The sequence below is a fragment of the Hyaena hyaena genome, unplaced genomic scaffold (assembly GCF_003009895.1).
Source record: "Hyaena hyaena isolate Hyena2069 unplaced genomic scaffold, ASM300989v1 scaffold_53, whole genome shotgun sequence".
NCBI classification, from domain to species: Eukaryota; Metazoa; Chordata; class Mammalia; order Carnivora; family Hyaenidae; genus Hyaena; species Hyaena hyaena.
Window position 1 is genome coordinate 2,781,081 of NW_024080686.1, and position 13,944 is coordinate 2,795,024.

The following is a 13,944-nucleotide window of genomic DNA, read 5'->3' on the forward strand; positions in this document are numbered from 1 at the left end:
TCTATTAAACATTAGGGTCAATCACTTTATACCATGATATTACTTATGCTGGACTTGTATCATGAAAAGAGTTTTAAAAGTTTTGTAAAGCAAAACTATGACCAGAAACTAAGAGCTACTTGTCAGCTGACAGGAAATAGTTAAATATTTATTTTTAATGTTTTATACTTAACTAAACAAAAACAAACCAGGAACAAAAAGACCATTCAAGTACACAAAACTTTATACAACATAGGGGTAATTCTCTGAAGATGAGAAACATGCTTATTCACTTTATTTTTGCTGATTTTTTATGCAAAACTATTCCCTCTCTGTGCTTCCATAGCACTTACAACAATCTAATATTATAATCAGGTGTGCATGTGTCTGCTTCATAAGCTCCATTAGGCAGAGTATAAACTTCCATTTGTGGGGCTGTCTTGTGGTTGGCAAAATGCTGAATACACAATTCAACAGATTCAACAAAATTATATCTATTTTTATATTAAAGCTTTAAATTAAAAAAAAATTTTTTTAATGTTTATTGATTTTTGAGAGACAGACAGAGAGAGACAGAGAGAGAACATGAGTGGGGGAGGAACAGAAAGAGAGGGAGACTCAGAATCTGAAGCAGCCTCCAGGCTCTGAGGTGTCACCACAGAGCCCAATGCGGGGCTCGAACTCAAAAACTGCGAGATCTTGACCTGAGCCAAAGTCAGACATTTAGCCAACTGAGCCACCCAGTGGTCCCTGAAAGCTAGAAAATGTTTAATAAATAAAAACTATTTTGCCTAGATGCTCTAGTTGATGAGGCCTGAATTTCATTTAAATTACTGTGATAGAACACTTAACTGGCTCATAACACAAGAGTCAGGAACCACCAGTTTGTAGCCTTTGACTTGATCTATAGAACAAACAGTAAGAGGCAATAGTTGTATTCATGCCAAACAGCTATCTCATACTTTTAAAATTCATTAGCACTAGTATTACAAAGTACTACAATAAAGCGCTGTTACTTTAGGAAAGCTGGTTTCCACGGATCTTCCTTCTGAGGATGTCTCTTTCTGAATGATTCTATTATAATCCCCCTCAGCATCTCTGTACACTCCCCTCTGTTCCCCCTTTATTCAATATGGCTGGATAAACAGTCAGATATAGTAGCTATTCATTGCCACACTGTACCAAGTACTGCTTGAAAGCATGGATTTAGAGGTCGACAAACCTTTGCAAAAATCCCAACTAGTTATGAACTATGTGGCCAGCTTACTTAACCCCTCTAAGTTTCAATGACTTCATCTATGTAAGAATCTCACAGAACTGCTGCAAAGACAAAATGAGATTATGAATAGAAATAATTAGCATACAGAATATATTCTATGAAAATGGTAGCTGGCACTACCATAAGCAAACAGAACTTAGTTCACTCTATTATAAACCTTTACCTGACAGACAAAGAAGTTGTTCTTATTCCAATGTTTCCATTTGGTAGAGAAATGATGTTTATATTCCTCATTTCTAATTTCAAAACTAGTTAAGTGCAAAAGCACTATCTAAATGATTCTCGCTCTAATGCACTCCCTCTCTCCCTCTTTCTCTCTCTCTATAAAACACACTAAAAACAGGTGAAAGAGTTAACAGTGGTTTTATCTCAACTGACAGAATTCTAGGTGACTTCCATACTCTATTTGCTTATTTGCATTTTCTACAGCAAATATGTACTTCTTAAAAAAAATTTTTTAAGTAGGTGAAACACTCCTAAGTGTACTGGAGACAAGACATGTTTGGAAAATCCTAAAATGGACCTAGAAACCATGGAACACTTGTGGACAAAAGTCATTCTTTTTTTTTTTTTTTTAACATTTATTCATTTTTGAGAGAGAGAGAGAGAGAGAGAGAGAGCGCGCGAGCGCACAAGTGGGGGAGGGGCAGAGGAGAGAGAGGGAGACACAGAATTTGAAGCAGGCTCCAGGCTCCGAGCTGTCAGCACAGAGCCCAACATGGGTCTCAGACCCATGAACTGTCAGATCATGACCTGAACTAGGTCAGACGCTTAACCAACTGAGTCATCCAGGAGCCCCTCAAAAGTCATTCTTAACAAAATGCCCCATTTGAGGTTTTCAAACTGATTTTTCATATAAAAAATTACAACTGGGGCTCCTGGGTGGCTCAGTCAGTTAAGTGTCCAACTCTTGATTTCAGCTAAAGTCATTACCTCGCAGTTCATGGGCTCAAGCCCCACATTGCGCTCTGCACTGACAGTGCAAAGCCTGCCTGGGATTCCCTCTTCCTCAAAATAAATAATAAACTTTAAAAATCTATGTATCAATAATTATAATAGATTACTTTAATATGAGGATCCAGCTTGACAGACCCAGAGCAGTCAGTTTGTGTTGTAAAGTTTCCAATAAAAATGCAAGAAGAGTGTCTTCATGCTTTCTGTCTGGTCTGGCTGTGACAGCCACGACTGAATAAGGGAACACAGGAATTACAAAAACATGGAGGGAAGGAGATAATTCTTGCAACTCAGAAATAACCTTGTAACCAGCAAATTCACTCCAAAAAAGGAATTAAAAGTTTGAGTTAACGTGACAAGTGTTAGAAAATCATTTCCCTTATACTCTTTCCTTCTGGTTGATTCTGCTTTAAAAGCTTACTTTAAACCAAATAAATTAAAAGCAAGCCAGTGGGAAGGAAAAAAAAAAGATCCTCATCTCACATCTGCCCTGAGTCCTGTCACTGACAATCTGTATCCCCGCAGCACACTGGACCCCAGGAAGCCTCTCAGCCCAGGGATCATGAAAGATCACAGCAATTCACTTCAATAAAAACTTTCTATGTTTCACGTTCTGTGCTGTACAAGACAGAAAAGGCAGGGAAAATCCAATCACAAATGGGATCTGGCTGCACACACATACTGCCTACCAGTGTCTATGGCCGAACTGACAGATGGCCACATGGTGACGTTTCTCCCTTCTTCCTTGCTGCTCTACCCATATTCCTCCTCAACTGTGTACTTGACTAAAGATGATCTCCCCAGGTATAGGCAAACTATTTTAATATAAGCATCTACGAGTCCCAGGTGGGAATGCCAAATGTATTTGAAAGACACGACTCCTACTCTCAGAAAAATTTAGAATATAAAAGGATTCAAAAAACTTACATATAAACTATAGCACAAGGCATAGTATGTAAATTACATAAATTTATTAAATTAAAAGATGCAGAGGAAATATCATACTCAGATAAAGGACAGGAAGGAAAATAATAGGAAAAAATCTTCTTTTAAAATGAACACAGAGAAACACCGTGAAACATGATTGAAGAAAGAGACAAGAAAATAAGGAATATGCCCTGAAATGAGCAGCATGCCCAGAATGAATCGCATCATGGAAAAAAAGAATCCAAAGACAAAATTAGTGACATCTTAAATATGGGCCTAGAAGGCCAGGATGAAGACTTCATGATTCATTTAGTAGCTAAGGGAGCCATGAAATGCAAATGATGCAATAAATATATTTTAAAAAGATCAAATTGACAGCAGTTTATATTAGGCAAATCAGATCTGTATTTCCCATCTTTTATATATCTCAGAAAGAAAACAGAAAACATGTTAGAAAAGCCCCTAATTGATTCTACTGTATCCATACCCAAAATGGGGGTAAAGACAGGAGTGATACATGAAAATACAATATGAAGAATGGGGAAAGCAGTCAAACAGTAATGTAGGTCCAGCTGAGCCTGAATAGCATGAATTATAGATTTAATAAGCATGGTCTTGATAGTTTCTCCATCAGCACTTGCCAATCCCAAATCAACAGTACTGGGGCGACTGGGTGGCTCAGTCGGTTGAGCGTCCGACGTCGGCTCAGGTCATGATCTCGCGGTTCGTGAGTTCGAGCCCTGTGTCAGGCTCTGTGCTGACAGCTCAGAGCCTGGAGCCTGCTTCGGACTCTGTGTCTCCCCCTCTCTGTCCCTCCCATGATCATGCTCTGTCTCTGTCTGTCTCTCAATAATAAATAAGCATTAAAAAATTTTTTTTGTAAATACAACAACCAACATCAACAGTACAACAGTGAAACATTATTACAGAAGTGGAAAACAACATAAAAGACAAAGGAGATACTCATACCTAACTGGAAAATCAAAGGGTATATGGGATGACAGTGAGGACAGTGAATAAAAAAAAAAAAAAAAAGGAAACAAGGCTGGAGAAATATTATGAGTAGGACTTACTAGAAAGTTAAATTTCTTAAAATGAAGAAAAGAGAAATCAATCACTTCTAATTTTTTTGGCTGGTGCAACTGGGTTAATATTGGAGCCATTTATTAAGATGGGTTACAAATTTGCAGAAAAGTTAGAGAGGGAATCAAGCATTCTAATGTTATATGTTTTACATGTAACCATAAGGTTACACGCAACATCTTTATTTCTGGCACAGAAAAATGATTATGACCATATAACAAGGAAAATAGACTCTGGAGTCCTCTACCTAGGTTCGAATCTCAGTTCAACCACTTTAGTAGTTATGTGAACTTTGGCAGGTAACTCATCCTGCCTGAATTTCCCCCTCTGCCAAATGGGCATGATAGTAATAACACCTACCTAAAGGAAGGCTGTGAAGACTGGTTACTATATAGAAGGTGCTTAGAAGCCTGCCTGGAATGTAACTGCTATAAAAGTGTGTGTTATTATTTAACATTACATTAAAAAACCACAAACTACAAAACCATGTAAATGATTCCTTAATACACATATAAGACACCCATACATTACACAAATCTTTAGAAAAATAGAAATGAGAAAGCCACACAACAAAATAGCAAAAGTAGTTATCTCTCAGTAGTGGGACCATCCATGATTTTAAAAAGCATAATGCTGGCTTACCTTCTTATTCTACTAGAAACATACTTGTCATATAAATAATTTTTATTTTTAAGGAAAAATAATCGGCATTGATCCAACTTTTATAACTCAATAGGAAAAGGTTTTGACTTTTCTAGAATGAAAATAATTACAAAAAATACAAATATCCACTGAAAATAAGTTGGCCCTAGTTTTCTATCAGTTCCCAAATGTTTCCAACTATCAAAACACTAAAAGAATACCAACAAGCTAGTTACCCTTTACGTTTGCAAATGAAATAAAGAGAAGACATGATAGAAGGAGATTTTCACATTTTATTCTACCCAATTCTAATCAATTTAGACCTTTGAGAACAAGAATGCATTCATAGATTAGTTTGTTTAAATGAAACCACCACTGGAAAAATTTAATGAACACTTTTCTTAAGAAAAGTGAGAGGGCAACATCACAAAACCAACTAAAGATATGTCCCAAACTCCAAAACAAGAAGATAAAACTTCAAAAACAAAAATGCTAGGGGCGCCTGGGTCGGACAGTCAAGTTCGGCTCAGGTCATGATGTCACAGTTTGTAGGTTGGAGTCCCACGTCAGGCTCTGTGCTGACATCTTGGGAGCCTGGAGCCTGGTTCGGATTCTGTATCTCTCTCTCTCTCTCTGTTCCTCCCCCACTCATGTTCTGTCTCTCTCTCTCAAAAATACACAAACATTAAAAAAATTTTTTAAATGCTAAACGTATTTCCCCTTATTGAACAGGAAACCTTCTTATACATCTCCCCAATAAAGAATCATAATTAGGTAATTCCTAAGATACATGCATTACATTTAAGAAGGTTAACTTAGAACTCTCTTTTTTAGAACCTAGACCACAATTTAGTTTTCACTATAATAGTGGCCAGCTCAAAATAAAAGCTCCATGAACACAGGTGCCTTGTCTGAGTTCACCTATACAATGTATTGCGAATACTTATAATGGTACCGGACATTAAATAGACATTTACTAACCAATTAACAAAGGAATACTGAAGAACAATGTATATTCTATTACCAGAGATGAAGACTAAATATCTACCTTAAGAAGACATGTGCCAGGCTAGAATTCGTACCTTTCTTTTTCAGAGAAAAGTAGATTATGTCCTATGTAACTGTAAACAAAGAAACAAGCACGCATATCCGTTCAGAAAGGTAATTTCACTGAAAAGTTCACCCCAACATATATACACATACTGTTACGGGATGAACTGTGTGCTGCCTCCCCTCACCCCTCATGAAACTGACCACTAGTACCTCCGCATGTGACTGTATTTGGAGGCAGAGCCTATAAAGAGAGAGTAAGTTAACCTGAGGCTGTAAGGGCGGGTCCTAATCCAATCTGACTGGTGTCCCTCTTAGAACAGGCAGTTAGGACGCACAGTGACACGGGAGGCACATACAAGCAGAGAGGAAAGGCTGTCCACAAGCCAAGCAGAGAGGCCTCAGGAGAAACCAAACCTGCTAACACCCTGATGTTGAACTTGTAGCCTCCAGAACTGTGAAAAAATCAATGTTTGCTGGTTAAGCCACAGTAGGTGGTATTTTGTTATGGTGGCTCTAGCAAGCCAACACACAACACGTTATATGAAATTTACAGCAAGACTTCTGATGATTTGTTTAAAATTAAAACATTTAGGGTCACCTCAGCGGCTCAGTCAGCTGAGCATCTGACTTCAGTTCATGATCTCACATGAGTTCATGAGTTTGAGCCCCATGTAGGGCTTTGTACTGATAGCACAGAGCCTGCTTTGGATTTTCCGTGTCCAATAAATATTAAAAAAATTTTTTTTAATTAAAACATTTAAATTCATAAATCCTTAGAAACTGACAGAAGTGACAACAGACAGTATTTATTTAATACCTACAATGTGCCAGATCCCTGGGAAGTACCACATATGTACAGCCTAATTTAGTCCTCACAAAAAATCTTGTAAGCTCTATTATTCTTGCTACTCTGAGATAAGGAAATTAAAGCTCTGATGGCAGGAAATCTATATACGATAGAACAGAAAGTAGCTGACTCTGACTATTCTTCAAAGTATTGCTCTTAAGCAATATACTATACAGAGTAGTATTTTCCATAAAAATGAGATGTGCTAACAGATTCAAACAGATTAGAATCTAAAAATAATAGTGGTATCAGATAAAACCACCCATGTCACACATTTTCCATGATGTAAAAACATAAATCTGTAGATGGGGGAAAAAGATAATAAGCTAAACAAATTTTGCCCACCTAGAATTATAGAACTTTTCAATCTGTAAATAAATGCCTTTTTCAGGTGAGGAAATCTATGCTCAAATAAATTAAATGACTTAGCACTTCCTCTTTTTTTTTTTTTAATTGAAGTTTATTTCTTTTGAGAGAAAGAGCATGCGTGAGCAGAGGAGGGGTGGGGGAAGGGAGAGAAAGAATCCCAACCAGGTTCCAAACTGTCAGCTCAGAGGCCGATGCAGGGTTCAAACTCACAAACCGTGAGATCATGACTTGAGCCAAAATCAAGAGTCAGACACTTAACCAACTGAGCCAGCCAGCACCCCCCACCACTTTCCTGACTTCTGACATGCTATTCTCTCTGTATTCTGACTCTTGCCCCAGTCCCTCTTCTTTATGTGGCTAACTCCTTTACATCTTAACTCAAATGTCATTTTCTCACAGTGAGGTCTTTCCCAACAACCCCATCTGAATTAAGCACATCCCTCCATTATTCTCTCTCATAACATCCAGATCTTTTCCTTCATATAGTATTTATCATAATTTGAAAATACTTTACTTGTTTAAGTAAAATTCTTTATCTCCTCCACAAAAGTACCACTTTCAGAAAGATCGAGGCTATGTTATTGCATCTTTAGAGGCTAGCAAAGCTCCTGAAACAAAACAGATCTTGATTAAATATTTCATTGATGGATGGATAGATGAACCATTTAATGTGTGACAATTAACTGCTAACATTTACTAAGCACTTACTATATTCTAAGAACTGTTCCAAATTTAATTACATTTAATTCTTCCAGTAATGCTATGGGGTTTGTTACTGTTATCTTCATTTAGCAGGTAAGAAACTGAGACACAGAGTGAGTAACTTGTCTGCACTGACAGCTAGTCAGAAAGTCAGAAGTCTGTGATCAGTCGGACTCTAGCTCTTAAATACTACAGTACAGCTGCTGTTGACACACTGAAGTTACTTTTACAACGAGAATTTTCTTTGTAGAAGCTGACTAGCAGGCCCTCTGTGGTAATAGATTTTTAACTTGACCAAAAAAAGTATTTCACAAGACATATCTGCACCACCTATTGTAAAACTTCCTTTGGATGACTAGAAAAACATAATCATAAAGATGTGCCAAATGTGGAATACTGCCTACATAGCTGTCAAAGTAATTTCTCTAACACATGCAAATCAACTTTAAAAGACGATGGAAGAAGCACTTGGACTTTTCATTTTGAATCTCATCCTTTTAAAGACTCCCTGCCAAAGGTAACAGAGCAAAGAGCTAAAGCCAAAACAAACATGAGCCAAGTTCTTAGGTCCGGTCATCAGATTCATGGAATGTTAAAATGTTTTTCATTTTTAAAAACATGTGAATTTGTTTTATAGAAAATAAAATTTGGAATGGAAAATTAACATAAAAAATAAAAGCCTTTTCCTTTCCTTTCTGTAATGAACTGAATTTGAATTATCAAACTAACCCCACACACAATGACTACCTGGCCACAAAAACACAAGTCACAAGTCAAAAATTGTCATATTTCCTTTCAAAAACAGAGCTCCAAATTCTAGTCTCTCTTATCTACACTGAATCCTGATTAGGAAGAAACAACATATTTATTTCAAATACTTGTAGTATGAATCTATATATCAAATAGGCAATAATTTTAATAGTGGTTAACACTAAGGGAACACTATAACAGGCTTTTTTTTTTTTTAGTGTTTATTTTTGAGAGAGAGACAGAGCATGAGCAGGGGAGGAGCAGAGAGAGAAGGAGACACAGAATCTGAAGCAGGCTCGAGGCTCTGAGCTCTCAGCACAGAGCTGGAAGCAGGCTCGAACTCACAAGTGGTGAGCGTCAAAGCCAAAGTCTGACACTTAACCAACTAAGCTACTCAGGCACCCCAGGATTATTTATTTTTAACTCACTTGATCCCCTATAACAAATCTATGACACAGGTATTGTCATCTGTATTCTACAGTTTGGAACTCAGAAAGATTGAGAAACTTGTCTATACTCACTATGATCTCTGAGTTAGGCCATGGCAGAGGCAGGATTCAACTACTTTATAGTTTCCCCTATCTTACAACACCTTTCATAATTCAACTACCATGTCATCTAATCTCTGATCCCCCCGCACCCAAGGGCATTGTACTAGCTGAAATTTCACCACTTTTACAGACTCAAAACAAAACAAACAAAAACCACATTACTTTCTGAGGCAGCCCACTCCTCAAATCTACTTCAAATTAACTTCTCAATTCCTTCAACCACACTTCAGATGGCATCATTTCAAGTTCCTGAGCATTCCATCCCTTGAGTAACCTCTACCAACATGCCTTTTAAAGCAGGGCAACAGTGCATAGAGAATAAATATTCCATTATGGCTCAATCATCTCAAAATAGAGAACACCTATATCAAAGCAATCCAAACTTTCTTTACTATTTTGGACAGCCACATCACCAACAACTCTTGCCTGGTTTACATGCAAGAAAAATTGTTCTTTAATTCATAATTGCTGTTAAGGAATTTATTTCTTGAGTTGTTCGCATCTAAGTACAGTTTTTATTCTGGTTCAATGTCACTTCTATTAGCCAAAGACCTTCCCAGCTGATGATTTCTGGGTTTTGGCTTATCATCTGACATCATCCTCATACTTCAGTTTTAACTCATTTGCGAAATTATTCACCATGTCACCACTGCCTCCATACAAGAAATGCCTCATGAATAAAATGGTGAAGAGAAGAGAGAACTCTAAAACCTATCCCTGGGTGTCTCTGTCCAAGGCACAACTCATGCCTTCCTCAGCCTCCTTAGAATACAGCTATTATATTAGTTATAAAAGATGCTTATCCATTGACATTTCTCCATATCCTCTTCAGGTATAACAGACTTTTTCAAATATCTTATAGATATATATCACACCTATGACACTACCCTGATCTACAAGTTCAATAAACCTATCAAAAAATAGAAGGAATGAAAGAGAAGCAAAAGACAAAATTAGCCAGTCATGACTTGCTCCTAAAGAAACTATGCTGACACACAGTGATCAGTGCTTTTCTCATGCTCCATCAAAAAACAGAAGAACACTACTGAGCAAAAAACAGAATTTGACCCTATATTCAAAAGCATATATCAAAGACAGTAATTCATAAGGACAAAAACAGTGGAGTTTCAAGTGATAAAAACAGGAAATATCATTACAGTTCCTCACTAATAAAATGACATATTTATTATAAACATCTATAATATTTCCATTTGGTACCACTTTCATCTGTAAAGATAAGTTTCATGTGTACTTTCAGTTACTATAATGTCTTTGTTGGTTTCTCATATTCTCTAAATTAAATCTGTTAATTAAGCAGAAATGTTATTAATCTGAACATACTAAATAAAAATACAACAGTTCTTGTGGAATATTAACTGTTAGAAAGGTCATGTGTGAAATCACGCTGGCCGTATTCTAAATCTCAGTGCTTCAGAGCTGGAAGAAACCTAGTGTTTACAGTTTACAATTACTTTATAGATGGAGGAAGACACTGAGGCTTCTCTGAGATGGCACGATTTGACCAAGCTCACAAAACTAACTCGGGCATGGCTGGGCATAAAAATAACATCTACTCAGGGGCTACTGGTAATATTCACAAAACTCTTCAAAAATAAAACAAAAGAACAAAACAAGTACTTTCTTACCAGCTGCACTTCACCAAAAGCACCTCTCCCAATAACTTTTACAACATCATAGTCTTCTGCCTTCATCTGCAGACCTCTGATTTTTTTCACAATTTTCTCATCTGCATAAAAAAGATTATAAACAATATTTTTAAATAGTCACCATATTTGTAAACAAATTTTCATTTCAAGAAACTGGAATTAGTTGTTAGCTAAATATGTCAGTTTTTAAAGGTTGCGGTTTAAAAATCTAAGATACATATTAACTTTACACAAAAGAACCAAAACTCTATGGTTTATTAACACATGTAAAACAAACAGTACTGACTACCAGAGAGTAAGAGTTAAGCTATTCTGCTGTTTGACAAGATGACAGCTGACCAGGGAGGGCCCGCGCAGTGCTGGGAGTGCATTCTGATCGTGGCAGAGAGCTGCTACGAAATTACTTGCAAGGCTCATCGTAGCAACAGAATTTAGTAGTGTACTAAGTCTAGTAGTCACATATTGCAGACATAAGTGTCTAAAGACAAGATTGTTTAATCATGAAAATAGACCAGTCTCTAACAATTCCAACTTAAAAAGTTTACTATGTTGATATAAAGTGTATATTAGATCATTTTGAGAATTTTACTCTTAGAATTCTTAGAATTCAACCTCATTTACACCTTCACTGCAACACCAATACTGGCAAATACTAAGCTACACTACAACTATTATCGCATTATCTTTCATTACTCAGATTGAAATGTCTACATTCATACAAAGTTCATAAAGCCTCCTAAGGAATGTAAATCTAGGCCTTAAAACTGTTAATGTTAATTTAAAAGTTCTCTTTGAACTGCCAGAAAATAACCTGTCCTAAAATCATTCGTCTTAATAATTTATACAAAATCTTGAACTTTACCTACTTTAACATACTGCAACTAGATCTGCAGTTCTGCTTAAAAATAAAGAATGCTGGTATTTAAACGATTCAACTAGCAAACTAATTTATAGACTCTAATATTAATCAAACATAATTTTCTTATCAAAAGTATAGTTACAGGATCAAATATGAAGGTTACTCACATCTATTTAAGAAATTATCTATATTCTTGTTTTTCCTCAAAGCAGGAAAATCCAAATCAAGGACCAAGGAATTTAAACCATCCTGTTTAACAAAACATTAAAAAAAAGAAAAAAGAAAGTTGTTACAATTTCCAAATATTAAAAGAAGTCTTTAAATTTTATAGGTTGTTCTTGCTAAAGAAATACCAATCTACTTTGATATGAAATTGTCCAGTGGTTCCATATCCAACAGTTTAAACTCATTTCCTAACTTCTACCAGAGAATATTATGAATGATCATATCATGTCTTCCTTTGATATTTTAGCCAGTAGAAAAGTATCACTTTAAAATATGCATCCACTATTATTTTTGCTAGTCAGATGTCTTCCTTTCTCTCTTTAAATGGCCAGTAAAATTTCACCAAGCTTTTGACTTTAAGAAATGCCTGGGTGGCTTAGTAGGTTGAGCGCCTGATTTCTCTCTCCCTCTCCTTCCCTCCCTCCCTCTCTCTCTCTCTCTCTGCCTCTCCCCACCATTTATGCTCTAAATTAAGAAAGAAAAAGAAAGAAATTCACAGAGACTAAAGAAATTAAGAAAAGAATTCCATTTACAACTGCATCAAAGAGAATAAAATAACTAGGAATAAATTTAATCAAGGAGATAAAAGACCTGCACACTGGAAACTGTAAGATATTCACAAAAGAAACTGAAGAAGACAAAAATAAATGGAAAGATATTCCCTACTTATGGATTAGAAGAGTTAATATTGTTAAAATGTCAATACTACCCAAGCAGATTCAGTGCAATACCCATCAAAATTTCAATGGTGTAACTCACAGAACTGTAACAAATAACTGTAACTTTGTATGGAACCACAAAAGGTAACAAATAGTCAAAGCAATCTCGAGAAAGAACAAAGCTGGAGAAAGAATCACGCTCCCAGATTTCAAACTGTAGTACAAAGTTGTAAAAATCAAGAGTATGGTATTGGTACAAAAACAGACACACAGATCAATAAAAAGTCCAGAAATAAACCAATACACATATGGACAATTAATCTTTGACAAAGGAGGAAGAATATATGATGGAGAAAGGACAGGCTCTTCAATAAATGGTGCTGGGGAAATTGGATGGCAACATGCAAAAGAATGAAACTAGATCACTATTTTACACCACACACAGGAATTAACTTGAAATGCATTAGAAACTTGAACATAAGACTTGAAATCATAAAATTCCTAGAAGAAAACACAGGCGGGAAGCTTCTTAACATAGGCTTCAGTGACAACTTTATATGTATCTGACTCCAAAGTCAAGGGAAAGAAAAACAAAAATAAAGGAAACTATGTTAAACCAAAAAGCTTCTGCACAGCAAAGAAAACCTACTGAATGAGAGAAGATATCTGCAAACCACATCCCTAATAAGGGGTTAAGATAGAAAATCATACAACTCAACACAACAACAAAAACCCAAAAACTTGATTTAAAAAATGGGCAGAGGATCTGAAGAGAAATTTCTCCAAAGACACACAGATAGTACATACAAAGATGTTCAACATCACTAATAATTAGGGAAATGCAAATCAAAACCACAATGAGATTTCACCTAACACACGCTAGAATTACCAAAGAAAAGAAATAACAAACGTTGGAGAGGATGTGGAGAAAAGGGAGCCCGTGCACACTGTTGATGGGGCTGTAAATTGATGCAGCCACTATGGAAAACAGTATGAAGATTCCTCAAAAAATTACAAATAGAACTACAATATGAGACAGGTATTTCACTTCTGGGTATTGATCTGAAGAATATGAAAACACCAATTTGAAAAAATATATGCAACCCTAAGCTAACTGCAGCATTATTTGCAATAGCCAAGACATGGAAATAACCTAAGTGCTTATTAATAGATGAATGCATAAAGAAGAGAGTATATATACAATGGAATACTACTCAGTCATAAAAAGAATGAAATTTTGCCATTTGCAACCACATGGATGGACTTTGAGGATATTATGCTAAGTGAAATAAGTCAGGAAGAGAAAGACAAATACTCTATGATTTCACTCATATGTGGAATCTAAAAATCGGAAATAAACAAAATAAAACAAGGACAAACTCCTAGATACAGAGGGCA

The 13,944-nt window shown here is 36.1% G+C and overlaps 1 protein-coding gene across 1 annotated transcript in view; it reads right to left on the reverse strand.

The window, feature by feature from the left end:
• The window catches only part of ROCK2 (Rho associated coiled-coil containing protein kinase 2), a 133,766-nt gene that overhangs the window by 65,324 nt on the left and 54,498 nt on the right, over nucleotides 1-13,944 (reverse strand). The window contains exons 2-3 of the mRNA XM_039231051.1: nucleotides 11,830-11,911; nucleotides 10,783-10,883 (exon numbers count right to left, since the gene is read on the reverse strand). Of these exons, the coding sequence (XP_039086982.1) occupies nucleotides 10,783-10,883; nucleotides 11,830-11,911 (183 nt within the window). The remainder of the gene's footprint in view (nucleotides 1-10,782; nucleotides 10,884-11,829; nucleotides 11,912-13,944) is intronic.